This window comes from Myxine glutinosa (genome assembly GCF_964187855.1).
Source record: "Myxine glutinosa chromosome 12 unlocalized genomic scaffold, kmMyxGlut1.1 SUPER_12_unloc_2, whole genome shotgun sequence".
Lineage (NCBI taxonomy): Eukaryota > Metazoa > Chordata > Myxini > Myxiniformes > Myxinidae > Myxine > Myxine glutinosa.
The window spans coordinates 404,909-423,111 of record NW_027616356.1 but is presented as its reverse complement, the minus strand read 5'-3'; the positions used below and the strand labels follow the sequence as shown (position 1 = coordinate 423,111).

At 43.5% G+C, this 18,203-nt stretch overlaps 2 protein-coding genes across 10 annotated transcripts in view; both read left to right on the top strand.

Annotated features, from left to right (window-relative positions):
- Positions 1-18,203, top strand: part of LOC137437920 (uncharacterized) — a 422,503-nt gene that overhangs the window by 161,630 nt on the left and 242,670 nt on the right. The window lies entirely within an intron of this gene.
- Positions 1-18,203, top strand: part of LOC137437917 (zinc finger protein 148) — a 55,767-nt gene that overhangs the window by 11,598 nt on the left and 25,966 nt on the right. For all 9 annotated transcript variants that reach the window (XM_078768657.1, XM_068132658.2, XM_068132657.2 and 6 more), the window contains exons 2-3: positions 16,352-16,651; positions 16,918-17,059. In XM_078768657.1, the coding sequence (XP_078624783.1) occupies positions 16,457-16,651; positions 16,918-17,059 (337 nt within the window). In that variant the 5' untranslated portion in view covers positions 16,352-16,456. The remainder of the gene's footprint in view (positions 1-16,351; positions 16,652-16,917; positions 17,060-18,203) is intronic.

The window sequence follows — 18,203 nt, the reverse complement described above, 5'->3', positions numbered from 1 at the left end:
GGACGCATGGCCTCGATCTAAGATGCAGTCCCTGATTACTGTGCTGGTGTTTCAATATGGGACTTTTCTTACGGATTCGTCACTTCCGTTGTTGTGGTTTTCATCCACTGTAAACATTTTTGGTTCCATGTACTATTATTGTTATCGTTTAAGTGAAATAGAGATTACTATTTTCAAAAGGTAAAAAAAGTGAATGTTTTAAATGAAACCGGAACCGGACGACGACGAAGGGGAAGAAGATAAAAAAAAAAGAACGCGGAGCGAGTGAGTTCGACAAGAAAGCCGAGCTGCTTTGAGGTCTGGAGCAAACGTTGGCGAACGAGGGTCAAGAGGGAACATTGGGTTTCCCGGGAAAGGGATTCCTGCGACAGAGTTATCATCGCTGTGACAGGTTTTGCGGTCGATTCCGAAGAGAATCGTTGGAGTGCCATTACGTCTCGAGAACGGGCCGTTGGCCATTTTGACTCGTGCCCGATTTTCGCATCGCTCCAGGTTTTTCACCTCGCTTCAACCATTTTCACCACATCCAGACGTTAATCTGGTGTGTGTGCGAAACGTGGATTTTGAATGGGAAATTGCGGTTCGCCGAGTGGGAGCCGTTGAACATCCGTACTAGAAGGTGTGATTTCCCCGTCCCTTCGGGAGGGTGCCTTCGCCCATCTTTGGCAGTGTGACTGTCAATCGAGCGGGATTCTTGTTTCGATACGACATCGTTCTGATGATCACTGGAGCGGATCGACTTTGGCTTGATGCCGGGATAGAGACATTGGGAATGTTCTTGTTTCACTCACTTGGAGCACAGTGAGTTACCTTGTACGAACTGATGGCACCATCATAGGAAAATGATATATTGGTTGTACAATTGATTACTATTGTTATTGTACTGTTATTCTTGTGTGACCTTAATACAATACTTGTTTGTTGGTAACAATTGGTGTGGTTTCACCATTGATCTTTGACCTACAGAATAACACATTTTTCTGCCGTGACTCCTCGGGGCTCGGAGGTACACCGTGACCGGAGTTTGGGGAGGAGCACGTAATACTTTCAAAATGAATTAATCTGCCCCATAATGTTCAGAATGCATGTGCACAAATCCCTAGCAACTGGGGTTATCAGGGCAGCCAAACTAGTATCATAGGTGCGGAATAAGGATTATTCCTTAAAATGTCTCACAAAGCTTCTAAAAGAAGCCAAAAATACTCGGAAACGTATTAATGAGAAAGGGGTGAGCCTCTGCACAACAAAAGAGTTTGAGAACTTTCTGAACTCGTCCAAAAAGCCGATAGCTTGCAGCCCCCCTTACTGCAAACGCCCTAGGCCTTGTGGATCATCGCAAAGCCCAAAGGTTCATTGACGGGCATGTTCGACCCAAACCTTCTATCTTCGCTGTAACTCAGTGGACTTTGTAACTCACCTTGTGAGATTGATTACCTTGTGTGAACATGGGTCATATCTGGTGCTTGATAAGTTGTACTCAATTTTTGCATTTATTAGTAAAAGGAGAAGCGTGAATGTGTGCATGTCTGTGTGCGTGCGTATTATATCCACTGCCGCCGCTCACTTGTACTAAGAAAATGATACAAACTCGACATCTCTCAACACAGATATTTCTTGTATTTCTCATATTTCCGGTTTCCGGTTTCCATTCAGGAACAGAACAATTGGAGTTAACATTGTAAAATTTCAACTGTTTCCTCTAAATGCTGAAAATTATGTTTAAAAGACGATTTAAATTACAGATTTAGTGCTAGCAAAGCAAGGTCAAAAGTGCCAGGCGAGCAGAAAAGTCATTGAAAACGCTCACAGGGCGCATGTGCCAAAAGGCCAAAAGGCCTCACTGTTAGCGTTCATATGTTATTTTGAAAGTCTGGGATTGACCACGCAATTGCTGTTGCATTACCAAAGTGTCCTAAGTGGTACGATGTAACAGCGGCCATGCTGGCCAACTGGCTGAGACGCTCCAAACCAGATTGAGGGCATTTCATCATTATACCTGGTTGAATTGAAACGCCGGGTACCTCACCTCATTGGGGTCCTAATCCAATAGGGAATCCGAGCAGAGGTTCTTAGCCGGTGAGGAAGTGAATTTAATGATTGTTGAACACTCCAAAACCCAAATTTCCTCTAAAAGGATTTATAGCAAGTATGCTACTGTTACGTGCTCCTCCCCAAACCCCGGTCACGGTGAACCTCCGAGCCCCGAGAGGAGTCACGGCAGAAAGATGTGTTATTCTGTGTGTCAAAGATCAATGGTGAAGCCACACCAATTGTTACCAACAAACAAGTATTGTATTAAGGTCACACAAGAATAACAGCACAAAAAATAGTAATCAATTGTACAACCAATATATCATTCCTATGATGGTACCATCAGTTTCGTACAATATAACTCGCTGTGCTCCAAGTGAGCGAAAATAACATTCCCAATGTCTCTATCCCGGCATCAAGCCAAAGTCGATCCACGCTCCAGTGATCGTCAGAACGATGACGTATCGAGACCAGAATCCCGTTCGGTTGATAGTCACACTGCCAAAGATAGGCAAAGGTGTCCTCAAGAGGCGACTGGGAAGTCACACCTTCGGGTATGGATGTTCAACGGCTCCCCACACAGCGAACCGCAAATTCCCACTCAAAATCCACATTACACATGCAAACCAAGCTAACGGCTGGATGCGTTGAAATGGTTGGAGCGAGGTGAAAAACCTGGAGCGATGCGAAATCAGGCGCGAGGCAAAATGGCCAACGGTCCGTTCTCGAGACGTAACGGCACTCGAATGATTCTCTTCGGAATCGACCGCAAAACCTATCACGCAGGTTTATCTGTAACGGCGATAACAACTCTGTCGCAGGAATCCCTTTCCCAGGGAACCCCAAAGTTCACTCGTGACCCCCGTTCGCCAGCGTTTGCTCCGGACCTCCAAGCAGCTCGGCTCCTTCTCAGACCTCACTTGCTCCGCCACTTCTTCCTCTTCTTCCTCCTCTTCTTCGTCCGGTTTCCGGTTTCTTTTTAAAACATTAAGTTTTTTTACCTTTTGAAAATGGTTAGCTCCAATTCACTTAAACGATAACAATAATAGTACATGCAACCAAAAATGCTTACCGTGGATGAGAACCACAACAACGGATGTGACGAATCCGTAACACTACTATAAACCAGCAATGTATTTGTATTAGGGGCAATAGTAGATATTACAATTACTACATGGTAGCAGAGATTGGCGACTTGAGTTGTGGACTTGGATTCGAGTCAGACTCGATTTGCAAATTTTGTGACTTGAGACTTGGCCTTAAAGATTTGAGATTTGAGCTTGTAGACTTGATGACAATGACTATGAATGTACGCTATATCAAAATAAATATATCAGTGATGTTTGTGTTTAATTTTCATTCGATGTCTGGCAGGATGGGATTATATTTATAAACAAAGACCACCAGAGTCGCTCACCAAAGGGAGTACGAACTCGGTAAATAGATCGGGTCGAGCTGAAAAAAGGTGTGAGTTATACAATGCCCAAGTGCTGCTGAGCTCCAAGCTCACACATCACACACTATATGTGTGAGCTTGGAGCTCAGTAGCACTTGTGCATTGTATAACTAATACCTTTTTTCAGCTCGACACGATCTATTTACCGAGTTCGTGCCTTCAGAAAGTATTCACACCCCTTGGCTTTTTCACATTTTGTTGTGCTACAGCCCAAATTAAAAATGGATTTGGATTTAAAATTTAATTGGATTTAAAATGGCCTGTGGCCACATCAGCGTCATCTGTGCCACATCCTCAGATCCAGAGATAGGAGCGAAGGTTCTCGTGGTGCTCGGTGGATTTAAAATTTAATTGGATTTAAAATGGCCCATGACCACATCGGCGTCATCTGTGCCACATCCTCCGATCCAGAGAAAGGAGTGAAGGTTCTCGTGATGCTCGGTGTAGGAGTGGTTCCAAATCTAGTGTCCTCCCCGCAAAGCATCAGTCTCACGTTCGCCCATGTGCACACCATCATCCATCATCCGTCATTACATGGACCGCTGCCATTGTGCCTTACTTGACCGCCATATTCTATCTTTCTCACACGAACATGCCAAAATCAGGGCAAATCCTCTTTTTAAATTTAATATAACCAACCATGCTTTACATGCAAACCCTTTTGCATTTTTCCTGGGTGAGGAAAATAATACTGGGTTCAAAATCTCACTCCTGATACCATTGTCACGTCGATGGGTATACAAACGCAGACCCGCCATGATGAAGCAGTGTTTCGCAAATGGCTGAATGAAATGAAACCACGTTTGAGCGGAAAACATAGCTTCACCCGAATGGGATCTGTATCCCACCGATAGATACTACTAGACTAAGATATGTATTATAGTAGTTTGCTTTACCAATTAATAACTCCCTCAGCGATTTGGTAAACAGCCAAACGGTTCGCGCACAAGAAGTTGAGAATTGGGCAACACATCTCTGAAGAAGTAAAGGTTTATTTGAAACACACAGCATGACAAAAACAGAGAATCCTGGGACAACAGGTATGCTGAAACAATGAATGAATGAATGAATGAATGATCGTTTTAAGGCCATTTTCTCCGCTATAGCGAGGGTTAGCCTTGCGGGCCCCATGACAATCATGGTTCCCTGTTTGAGGCAATGTCTGAAACAAAAACAACAACAAAAAAAACAAACCTTTAGAGGCCATTTTCCCCCCGCAAAACGGGGGTTGGCCTTTTTCGGGGACCGTGGTTGTTGTTGTTTTTTGGTCCCCTTTTTGAAGCAATGTTTTACGGCCGGATGCCCTTCCTGCCGCCAACCCTTTTTGTCGCCTTTTTACGACGAGCAGGGAATTACCAGTGAACTGGTACTCAATTAGCCGACCTCGGAAGGATGACAGGCTGAGTCAACCCCCCTGGCGTTAATTCAGCGATTGACCGGGATTCGAACCCAGGATCCTTGGATCCTAAGCTGGCACCCTAGCCGCTAGCCCAACACCAGGCTGAAACAGTCTGAAACAATGAATGAAATAAATAAACGCACACATAATTACAGGAATTGTAACGCTAAATAAGGTGGTGTGCAAGACACTGAATCAATGGCGGTATACTTCCGGAATTGTTTTTTTTAACGACTTCAATTTTTTTTTTTTCTCAATTGAATTGTATACAAGAACCCTATAATTGTTTACAATGATACGTATCCCTCACTCCCATCCTGGCTCTGCCAATCATTCGGCATCAAAAGAGGGGGGAGGGTGCATCAAGAGCAGAATGAGATTAAGGTGTTTGGAAGTATCTGGGAAGATGGAACAGTTTTAAATTGCTCTTTAAGGTTTAAATTGATGGAGAGTGGAGGAAGGATAAGAGTGTGGAATAGGAAGAAAAGTTTGGGACTGAACAAGTTAAGAATTGATGACACTTGTAATTTGAGGTTATTTTAAGTAGTCATTTAAATTATAATTTCATATTTGGGAATAGCCATTACTGTACAGTGTGGCCTGAATGTCGCTTTTACCCCTGCTAAATAAATTGCACCTTCAGTGGTGTTGTGGTGAATTCAGTCCTGCAAGGACAATGATTGAGCGCATACACATACACTGACTGATTAATTACCCCACAATCGCGTAGCGAAAAGTGGGGTAAGCAATAGGTTCACTCCTGTCTGTCTGTGTCTCTCCGCCATTTAGTTTATGATAGAGTAACTACTTGCTTTCACTTGAATGTTATGTATATTTTGAACATGAATCAGAAAACTAACCTGCAGTTTAGCAGTACTTTGGCTCTGAATTCGATCCGATCACACTGAGAGGAGTGAGATACTTTTTTAGTCTGTTTGTCTGGCAGTCAAACAAAATTAAAAATCATTCCAATCAGGAAACTTACTGTTTTTATAAGGATATCGTAAGGACACAGAACAGGCACGAAGAACACATGTAATGTGTTAAATAAAGTGGTGTATAAGACTGCATCAATGGCGGTAAACTTCCAGAATTAATTTTTTTTTTTTAATCCTTATTTAATTTTCAATTGAATTATATCCTTGAACACTGTAGAACACAAATGGGCTTCTTACTGCTTTCAAAAACCTTTAGTTTTGCAGTACTTGGACGTGTTACATAAGGTGGTGTATAAGATAACGCACAAAGACCATAAACTTCCAGAAGTTTTTTAATACATTTTTTTAAAAAATCGTTATTTTATGTCAATCAAATTCTATACTTCAAGACTTTGTGGGGTAACGTGTTCTATGCTGAACTCCCTTGTTTCCTATGTATTTGGACTCGTCCTATGCAGCCAATAGGAATGCTGAATGGAGTACTCTGGGCAGACACCATGTCAGACAAGTAAAAATTTGACCACTAGACCTGTAGCTTATCTGGGCCTTGGCCAATGTTGTAACCGAAATTTGGTAGCATTCTGACTGGTGGATATGGAGAAGATGATTTTTAAAGAAATTTACAAAGTCTGCCATTTTGACTTACTTTAAAGTCACGTGACTGGAACAAGCTTTGCAAGCCCAGTTACCAATCGGGAGCGGAACCTTGCTACTAAATTTCAGCCTGATTGGCCCAGCAGTTTCTCTGGAGAAGTTTAAATAGGAGACAGATGGATGGATGGACAGATAGACAGACACAGACGGACGGGCCGTGCATGATGACAATACCTTATCTGTAATTCCAATTCCAGATAAGCTAAAAATAAATGAGTGAAAAGCAGTTCACTCTATATTTCTTGATGTGAACATTACAGAAAAAAACATGGGGAGGTGTCACATACCCGAAAAAGATGTGCATGCTGATTTATATAATCCTTCCTGCATTGGCAGTTGATACACTCCTCAACCAGTGATGTATTTAGTATTTTCAGTTGCAGGTATGAATCGAGTATTGCTGATCGAGGGTCCAACCAATACAGGCCGGGAGTTTGGAGCACTTACTGTGTTTAAGGATATCGTAAAGGACACAGAACGGCACGAAGAACAAATGTGTTAAAATGTGTTAAACAAGGTGGCGTATAAGACACTGCATCAATGGCGGTAAACTTCCGGAATTAATTTTATATACGACTTTTAAAATCCTTATTTTATTGTACACCGCTCCTTGCCTATGCCATCTCCAGGCGCTGCATATCGTCATTGACGGGCACCGAAGGGGGCTCGGCAATGACGCACGCTGAAAGGGAGTACTCAGTTTTCACTCTGGTTGTTTGTTTGTTTTCTTGTTTGTTTGTTTGTTTGTTTTCTTGGTTGTCCTGGCGATATCTCAGCCATCTTTTGAGCTCGGAAGCTGAAATTTCGTCACAATAGTGAGCAAGTACTTTGTCAAAAACAGTATTTTTTGTTTTTTGATGAATGTTTGATGAATTGATGAGTTATTTAATTATTAGCGATTAATTAAGTACTTATACATTTCCTTTCTCTTCTGGCCATTATCTCAAGCACCTTTTGAGTTAGGAAGCTGATATTTGGACATGCCAATGACCAAGTGATTTGGCTGCAAAGGCTATTTTTTATTTATTGATTTCATTGATTAATTATTTAATTATTCGATTAATGACCAATTTTTTTTTTTTAAAGTTACAGATTCTGATGAAATGGTGGTGGTTTATGTGTTGTATTAGCGAATTGATTATTTCATTTTTTTCTGATTATAATTTATTTATTTTCATTATTCATTATTTATTTATTTTCTTTCTCATCTGGGTAATATCACAGGCACCTTTTGAGCTAGGAAGCTAATATTTGGACATGACAGTGACCAAGTGATGTGGCTACAAAGGATATTTTTGATTTATTGATCAATCACTTCATCGATTCATTATTTATTGATTAATCAATTTATTTTTTATTTTTTATTAATGCCTTATTTAATTAAATTTCTAAAAGATACATCTTTGAATGAAGCACCAGTGGTTTAGTTATGCTATTAGCCAATTGATTAAGAAAATATTTTATGATAATCTTTTCTTGATTTTAATTATGCAATTAATCAATCAATTATTGCGCACCTCTCCCTCCAAATACAGTCTCTATGAGCTGAACGGCGGTATTGCCGGGCGCCAGAGGCGCCCCGGCAATGCCACGCTGGAGGATATTTCATTATTTGGCATGGGGGTGGTGTACTTTGAATGTATCTACTTGTTTTCAATTTAATTATATCCTTGAACACTGTAGAACATAAATGGCTTTTGGCCGCTTCCAAACCCCTCCAGGTTTTCAGTACTTGGACATGTTAAAGAAGGTGGTGTCAAGACCCTGCATCAACAGTGGTAAACATCTGGAATCTTTTAATACGACCTTTAAATTTATTATTTTATATCAACATAATTCTAAACTTCAACACTGTGTGGGGTAAGGTGTTCTATGAACTCTCTCGTTATTGCAAGTATTGCACAAGAAAACCTGTGTTAAAGTAATTTAAGAACGAATGATTTACTGAGGGGTAACGAAACTTTCAGGCCCCCCCTGTACAATAACTTTTAAAGTAGAATAGTGGGGAACAGACTTGGGGAAAAAACGAGGTGAGTCTGTATGTGTACATTGTGGAGGAGTGGATGAGAGAAGATTTAATTTTGTTAAGGAAATTAGGGATTGTTTAAGTAAGTAGGGGTTGTGAGTGTGAGGAAGATAGGAGTTGCCTTACAGCTCAAAAGCTTTCTGTTTTTACTTTTTGATCAATGCATTTATTGTATTGATTTTATTTGGGAGGCAGGCGGCTAGGAACGGGCGGCTAGGACTCTGACATTTTAAAATTATTTTTCATGTTAAGTGTTCCGATGAAAAAGAACCCCGTTTTTTTTTATCAGTATTTTCAAGTGTGGGAAGCAGCAGCTGTTGTTCCAAAGATAGACCCGATTTCTCAGTGCCAAACGTCGAGCTTCTGAATGAGAGATGCCATGTTTCGACCACCATTCCAAACATCCTCACGACGACGTTCCAAGCCGTGTTTTTCCTTTTCTGAGACAACACTGTCTGTAGTTGTTTTTGAAATACTCCCTGGTCGTCACACGCTCATTTTGGAGATGGTACGACGAACGTACTGTTGTATTCGCAAGTCAAAGATGTTGGGTATCTTGTGTTTGCTTTAGCTCGGTGTTTGGAATGTTAATTTTTAAAAATAATCAGATGAGTCGACTCTCCATTGGAACTTAAGCAATGCAGGCGTGGATCAAATTGACATGTCGGGTGAAATCACTGTGGATTGGCCTGTGTGGCGTTTCCATCCGAGTACATGGTTTCTGATTTTGGGATCCGATGTTCAAATGTGATAGACTCTTCTATAGACTGTGCCAATTTGTCCATCAATTTGTGGTGTCGTCCAATTTATATAAAAGTACACTGAATTCTCCTTATGTCCAAGTTGTTCTGTATGTAATGTATACATACAAGGTCTACCATGAATATTAGATCCTTCAGTTGTTGTTGCCTCAGTCCCTCGTCATGCGAAAAGACAAGCGGAACTCAAATATCCAGCAGCATTCACCAGACGCTTCCAGAGATAAAGTGTAGAAGAGTTCTCTGTGTTGGATGAGGGATGGGCAGCTAGCTACTCATGTGTGGTCGTGTGTGGAGCGGAGGGAGACATGAGCGGAGGGGGACTAGAGCGGAGGGGGACATGAGCGGAGGGGGACATGAGCGGAGGGGGACATGAGCGGAGGGGGACTTGAGCGGAGGGGGACTTGAGCGGAGGGGGACATGAGCGGAGGGGGACATGAGCGGAGGGGGACATGAGCGGAGGGGGACATGAGCGGAGGGGGACATGAGCGGAGGGGGACTTGAGCGGAGGGGGACTTGAGCGGAGGGGGACATGAGCGGAGGGGGACTTGAGCGGAGGGGGACATGAGCGGAGGGGGACATGAGCGGAGGGGGACATGAGCGGAGGGGGACATGAGCGGAGGGGGACATGAGCGGAGGGGGACATGAGCGGAGGGGGACTTCAGCGGAGGGGGACTTGAGCGGAGGGGGACTTGGGCGGAGGGGGACTTGGGCGGAGGGGGACATGGGCGGAGGGGGACTTGGGCGGAGGGGGACATGAGCGGAGGGGGACATGAGCGGAGGGGGACATGAGCGGAGGGGGACATGAGCGGAGGGGACATGAGCGGAGGGGGACTTGAGCGGAGGGGGACTTGAGCGGAGGGGGACTTGAGCGGAGGGGGACTTGAGCGGAGGGGGACTTGAGCGGAGGGGGACTTGAGCGGAGGGGGACTTGAGCGGAGGGGGACTTGAGCGGAGGGGGACTTGAGCGGAGGGGGACTTCCTTTTTGGGGAAAGGTGGGTGCAATTGGAACTAGAACGGCACTCGGTGGAGGGCACACCTCCACCAGGCTGAACAGTTAACTTTGTGTATCCCACGGATAGGCCGGATCTAGACCTGAACTAAAATCGAATCGGCTTGCTCTTGTCGCCGAACCAACTCATCCACCTAGTTTTGTCATAGGTCTTGCACAACGTTTTGAGACATTGTGCAATATATCGGTTTTTTTCCTCATCTCTCGATGGTGAAGATCACTTTAAAAATCCTCGGATACAGATCCGGATCTGGATTTTCACCAACATCTAATCATTTTGTCCTTGTCACATACCCAATCTCTCCACCAAATTTCGTCCAAATCCATCCACAAAGTTTTTATATATCCTGTTCACAGGCAAACAGACAAACGGGTGAAAACGTGACCTCCATCCACATTTGATGGTGGAGGTAATTATCGATCTATATAACCACAATGTTTTATACAGTATATGCACATAAGCAGTACGCATATTTTCACTTCATATACGTAATCTGGGTTCATCTTTTTCGGGAGCGATTGAGGCAGTAGTCTGTTGCCTATACACCGCCCAAATAAACGGATGCGTCAGAAATACTTGTTGCACGCTTGGACCAAGAACACCCGTTGGGTGGATCATAGATAATAACATGACTCCCTGGTGGCTCCTGGGGGTGCTTTTAGTAATACATTATGATAATAATAATGATGATAACGATAATGGTGTGTGAGTATGTCTATAGATTGCGTACTTTTGGAACATCAGTGTGTCCTCTTGCATGCAAGAAACTCATATGTTCGTCATGTTCTCCAACATGCAAGCAAATATTTTGATCAAACAGTCCATGTAATGCGAACGGAATTCAAAATTACAGTTAACATATATTATATTATACGGAAGATTGAGTTGGCTTAAGTCGGGAGGTTATTGAGGAGTAAATTGAAAAGTGAGGGAGATATTCCAGATCCCTTTGGGACACAGATAGAAATCTGAAGGAATGGAGGGTGTGGTAGTTGTTTATTTGAGCTTGACAACTGGACGGAGAGTTTGCCAGCAATTTCTTGTTGTAGTCAGGTTCACTATGTCAATAAATTATATTTCGTTCAAAATCATGGTAGATTAGCAAACCTATACATTTTTGGAAAGGTTATAGCATAAGGAAACTAAAAATCAATGTTTACATTTGGAGAGATACCTGTATGGCGGCCATTTTGGATTTTCAAAATGGCCAATGCAAAACATATTTTGTTCTATTTCTGCCTCTAATTACCCTAAAAACTTTTAAAAATATACTAAACCTATATTTTCAGGGACAAGGAATCCAATGAAAGTATCAAATTAGTGCTATGGGGAATGGTAAGACACGAATCAAAGGTTTTGAATTGCAAAATACTGTCTTTATATTCGCGATAAGTTGCATAATCAAATACATGTTATCATTTTGTACAGGCAGTTAATAACATCAAAATGTGTCACAATAATTCATATCACCAAACATACACAGGCAGTCAGCAAAATCATATATACACATGCAGTCAGTATAACTTCACATCTACACAGGCAGTCAATGACAAAATATACACAGGCAGTCAATGGCATCAAACATACACGATTACAGAATATGCCATTTAGAGTTCGTCATCACTGTCCTGTGTGTCGTATCCGACAATACGTAGTGTGTTCAAAAAGTATCCGACCTTTATTTTTCGTGCGTAAAAAAAAGAAGCTAGGGAGGCGTTGATTGGTGCACGTATGTAGACGATCCTAATGCACACGCGTGCATTTTTTCCCACCTGCAGAAGCTGTCATTCGACGGCAGACCGCCGATGAGTGAGGACATGTAAGTGAGCGCCGTCGGATTTTCGTTTTTGACAAAATGACGGAAAAACTTGAACAACGCTACTGCATAAAATTTTGTGTTTTTTGGCCTCGGGGATGTTGGATGCTTCCATTGTGATGACTGCAACTTGGTTTCTGGGTTGTACCCATAAACCCAGGACTCATCGCCAGTGATCACTGTGTTGAGGAAGCTGGGATCGCTGTTTACAGTCTCCAGCATGTCCTGTGCGATCTCCAAACGGAGTTGCTTCTGCTCAATCGTTAGCAGCTTTGGTATGAACTTCGCTGAGATTCTCCTGAAGCCCAAATCCTCCTTCATAATGGAATGAACGGTGTTGAATCTTGCGGATCGTTTCCACTTGGGAATCGCCAAGCTTTACACAAAATTTGATGCAGTAGCGTTGTTCAAGTTTTTCCGTCATTTTGTCAAAAACGAAAATCCGACGGCGCTCACTTACATGTCCTCACTCATCGGCGGTCTGCCGTCGAATGACAGCTTCTGCAGGTGGGAAAAAATTCACGCGTGTGCATTAGGATCGCCAACATACGTGCACCAATCAACGCCTCCCTAGCTTCTTTTTTTTTTACACACGAAAAATAAAGGTCGGATACTTTTTGAACACAGTAGTATAGTCCGCATCGTTTTCACAGTCCGTTCCACACAAGCAAAGGTCGGTCAAATTGATTGGCAAATCGAATTGGTCGAATGGTCGATCAAATCGAATTCGATGAATCGAATCGATCGAATTGGTCGAATGGTCGAATGGTCGATCGAAGCGATTGGTCGAATGGTCGAATTGGTCGAATGGAATTGGTCGATTGGTCGAATTGGTCGAATCGAATTGGTTGGAATTGGCAAATGTAAACATTGATTTTCAGATTTTCCATGTAATAACGTTTCCAAAAATGTATAGGTTTGCTAATCTACCATGATTTTGAACGAAAAAACATAGTGAACCTGACTATTGGTATGCATGTTGGTGTTGAGGATAATAAAAAAAAAATCTGTCTCCACCGACAGTCACCAGAGGTATTATTTTTTTGCGTTGTTCATGTGTGGTGTTGGCTGAGTGGTTAGGGTGCCGGCTTGGGATCCTGGGATCCTGGGTTCGAATCCCAGTCGATCGCTGAATTATCACCTGGGGGGTTGACTCAGCCCGTCATCCTTCCGAGGTCGGCAAATTGAGTACCAGCTTGCTGGGATGAATGATCACGATGTGTACCCCGATTTAGAATAGGTACACCGTATCCCTGCGCATCGTAAGAGCGTGACCAAGGGTTGGCGTCAGGAAGGGCATCCAGCCATAAAAACATTGCCTCAAACAGGGAACCATGATTGTCATGGGGCCCGCAAGGCTAACCCCCACTCTAGCGGGGAGAATGGCCTTAAAACGATCATTCATTCATTCATATTCATTCATTCACTGAAACTACACGCATGATTTCGATGAAACATGACCACAACCTTCATCAGTCATGATGCTTAAACAAACAGTCCTATTTTCACCAAACGTTGTAGAACTTGTAAGAACCAAAGCTTCCCGATTCCTTGCAAATCACATCAAAAAAAATGAATATCAACTGTCAATTCAAAGGTCAAAGGTCATTGCAATTCTGGGATCGCTACTTTTGACCTTGTCTCAAAAAATTCACCAGATTTGGATGGAACTTGGTGGGAATCATCTCTGCATGGTGCTTTCACAAGTTTGTTCAAACCATTGGCTAATTTACATATTTCGTGGGTCAACTATGCAATGCCGACCAGTGGTTCCCTGGTTCTTCTGAAAACCCCAAAAATGTATGCAACAGAACACTGATTTCCATCCAAGTTCTTCAAGTTGTCCTGCATGTGATGTATGTACAAGCACCTCCTTAAGCCTTCAACAATGATGAAAATAAATCGTCCCTTTATTACCACTTACTAAGCTCGATTTCTGGTTGTGCTCCCGTCGGACAATTAAATGGGTTTTGTTTTTATGCCTCCGCCGACATTATGTTTTCGGGTTTTCCGTCTGGCTATCCGTGCGTCCATTTGTGATAGGTTTTCATTACCACTGCTGGAGGGATCAAAGTCAAATGTAGTACAATTATGTAGAATGATGTAAAGATGAACTGATTAGATTTTGGGGGTCAAGAGGTCAAAGCTCATGTCAGGTAAAAAGGTGATAGTTGAGAACAGCTGAATGGATATAAATCAAATTTGATTCAAGTATGTGTAATGATGTGGTAATGTAGCCAGTGGCATATCGGTGAACATTGGATAGTGCCGTGCTAGTTCCCTACTGATAAACTACTTTGTTCTCCAAGGACTGAATTGTTGGTATTGATGAGATTTAGGGTTTTTTTTTCTTGCTTTCTTTGTTTGATGAACAGTTTACAAACCTAATCATTGTATCAAGGGCCGTATATATAGGAGACCATTCGATTATATAGAATAACTAGAAGCAGTCTGTATAGCACATCCCTCCCCCAGGCTAAACAGTTTAAGTTTTGTATCCCACTGATACAATTATGTAGATCTGGATTCGGACCTGAACCAACATCTATTTGGCTTGTTCTTGTCGCTGATCTAACCCATCCACCTAGTTTTGTCATCTCATCCACGACATTTTGAAATATGCTATATATCGTTTTTTTGCCCTATCTCTCAATGGTGACCTACACATGGTGGACAAAGGTGACCTACAATATGTAAATGGTGAATAATCTCTTAAAATATTCCCGGATCCACATCCGCATCCAGATCTTCACCAAAATGGAATCGGTTAAATCTTGTCACACACCCAACCTCCACCAAACTTCATCTGAATCCGTCCAAAACATTTTCAAGATATCCTGTTCACAGACAGACAAATGGACAGGTGGACATGGGTGAAAACATATTACCTTCATCCACCTTCGGTTACCAAGGTGCCAGCCAACAGGTTTTCGAGGAGGGAGACTAAGTTTGAAAGCTGATTCTTGATATTGGACAGATAATGTTTTCTGGCTCTCATGAGAGTACACACACACTTTTTGCCGACTTTGTGGCGTGATCTTCGGTTGGGTTTGCCTTCCAGCAGGAGAATGCAAGTCGTTTCAAAGCAACTGCCTCACCACAGAATTTAGAGCACCAAGACTGGGAGGATGGGAAAGATAACTGAAGACGAGAAAGGATAAATCTGTGCATAAGAGAGAGAGCAGGTTTCTGTGGAAGAATTCCCAGGCTGAATTAATATCAGGAGCCGTAGATATAGGAGACCAGTCCTGAAGTGTGATGGCTGCTTGCAGTTTGCCAGCTTGCCAGTGATGCCAGCTTGCCTGAGGGAACTGCCAGACTCGCTGACACTGAGTCTGCTCTCTGCGAATGGTGAGAGATGTTGACCTTTACAAACACATGATTTGATGAGCCAATTGGGGCAGAGGACAAGCAAGATACATTGGCAGGGAAGTTGGTCATCACCAAATCCAGAAGGGAGGATTTGCCATTGGGAGAAATCCGGGTTGGAAAGTTCACAGTTTGCCTTAGTTCCATGGTCACATAGGTCCTTTGCAGAAGTGTCATGGCTGGTGAGAGCAGTACCAAACCCAGCCAATTAGCATGGTGACGGTGAAGTCGCCACATATGAGGAAGAGAGAGTTGGGATGAGTGGTTAAAAGTTGGTCCATGTCATCTGTGAGAGAGTTGTAGATGGAGAGGATGGTACAACACATACAAACATGAGGTGGGAGCGATGGGGAAGTTGCAGCCAGAGGTACTCTTGGAGTTTGGGAGGTGTAAGAGCAGTACACGGAGAGTGAAAAATGGAGTTCTTGATGCACAGTGCAACTCTGCTGCCAGGATGGGGTTTGCGTCGATCAAACCGGAGGAGACGATAGCCAGGGAGAAGCAGAGTCAGGGACGTTCTGTGGGAGGAAGGATTCTGTTAAGCAAACGATGTCCGGTTTATTGGCAGTGGCCTCGTTTGAGAGATCTGTCAGGTTGGAGCAGGGGCCCCAGATGTTTGAGGTCCACACAATTAGCGACGAGGGGAGGACATGGCATTGACATATAATACGGAGGTAATTTGTGTTGATGTCAAATTTATTCCAAACTTGGTGAGAATGACATTGTTTATTGTGAAATGATGTGCATTGCCTTTCTCCAAATGTTATGTTGCATGCGATACAATGTTGTGGTGTATCTGTTCCTTAAAACCTGCCTTAGAACAACACAGGATTCGAATGATTAATTAGCATATGGTCCTCATATGGATTTTGCTTCCTTACCCGCTACAGGGTGTGATGCAGAGTGGAAACCCGTGGCCTGCCAAACGAGCGTTTTAATGCAGGTGTCCGCACAGAGCGGGCTCGTAAGCGGTTCCGGCCTGGCCTCCCGCCGCCATGCAGAGCGACCTGGAGGAGAAGCTGAAGCGTGCCCTTCTCAAGCCTGGAGACCCCACTCAAGTGCTGGTCTCTGCAGACATGTTGCAGCTCCAACACCATGCTGCGGCACCTCCTATTATGGCAATGACGACTGCTGCCTCGATGACTCAGGCAATGTTTCTGCAGGATCGTGCAGCACTATCTCTGCTTGAGGTGAGCTGCAACGGTGAAATTTGGAAAATTTGGTTTGTTGCTGTGTTGCAGCAATAAGTTCATGGCTGTTCTTTCACTTCACCACATTCACTCTTTCTTCAGAACACCTGGATTTCACATTTGCATTAAACTTCTCATGTATTAAAGTTAATGACATTGTGTCGTCATCAAATCATCCAATTTGTGCCGTAGGCTCTTGACTGAGAGCTTCTCTCAAATGCACCGTTCTGTTTTATATTTATTGCTTTTTTTTTTTTTGGCCGCAGCCACTGCCACTGCAGCTGAGGAAGGAAGCACTGACTGATGGCGATACTGTGGTGTTTCGTACCGGGACGAATCGCGTCGCAGAAGAGATGATGGCATCCGCGAATGTGACGACAAGTCGTGAAATTGCAATGTGTTTTCCAGGTAACTCTCTGTTTCCAGTTACCTTTTGTCAAAGTTTTCTTCATGTCATGTGTCAAAGCTGAATTGATCCAAGGGATGATGAGTTACAAATTAGGTAGAATGTTAAATTAGCCTAGTCCGTGTGTTTGTGTAGGTCAGAATATTTTCTGTAACCAGGGCCCTGTTCAAGTGAAATTGTCTTGTTCTTATGTATGCCCTGGTACATGGTATACGTAGTTGACATAAGGATTAGACAGGAAAGTGTAATTTGTCCACGTCCTCTATGTGAAACAAGGCAAGGCACGAGGCAAGGTGAGGACTGGGTGGGAACAGAATGGTTTGGTTTTGTCTGTGTTTGCGTCGTGTGTGTGGTTTGATGGGAACCTCGATAACATCAATGTGTGATGGTACGATGACAGCAACTGCATGCTGCTCGATTGGTGGAATTATGCCGTGAGCGAGGGATGTTCAGGAGCTTTGGGCATAGCCAAGATAGAGGTAATGTAATAAAAGATGCTGCACGCAGGAGCAGTGTGTAACTTGGAGATGAAGGGGGCTGCACAAGGAAGCCATTTGGAGAAGGGGCAGTGAGCTGGGGGCTCGCTTGTTCTTTGGAAGTCTGGGCAGCTGTGGTGTCTCTCTTTGCTGCAGGGGCTGAACCGTGTCTCCTTAATGCCCGTGCTGCCCATGATGGCAAAAATGAATAAAAATTATGGAAAATTACAAGCAAAATTTACAGATGTGTGAGCAAAATGTGCTGAAATGAAAGAAAATATCTGAAATCCTCCAGCAAGTTGGAAATGGCCAGGACTACCGTTGTATTGGTGTGGATATAGCCCTGCTCTGGCCAGGTGGAGGGATTAGCAAGGGCGAGGCAATCAGCCTCTGCAGAATGTGAAGCAACCCCTGTGGTGTGAGAAACGGTGCTCAGGGAGGCACGGTTAAATCTTACAGGGGTTAGGTCGTCACTCAGGACCCATGACATGCGACATGGCACATCACATGCGCTATGGTGTGCTCATCTGTTGAGCTTGCACCTGCGTGCAGGGCTGCATCCGCCGAGTATGCGGGCTGGAGTTGGCACTGGCGAGGGTTGCATCGGCAACCGGGGTGTTTGAGTCGGACTACATAGGGGTCGGCTCGACCCATGGTGTTGTCAACTCAC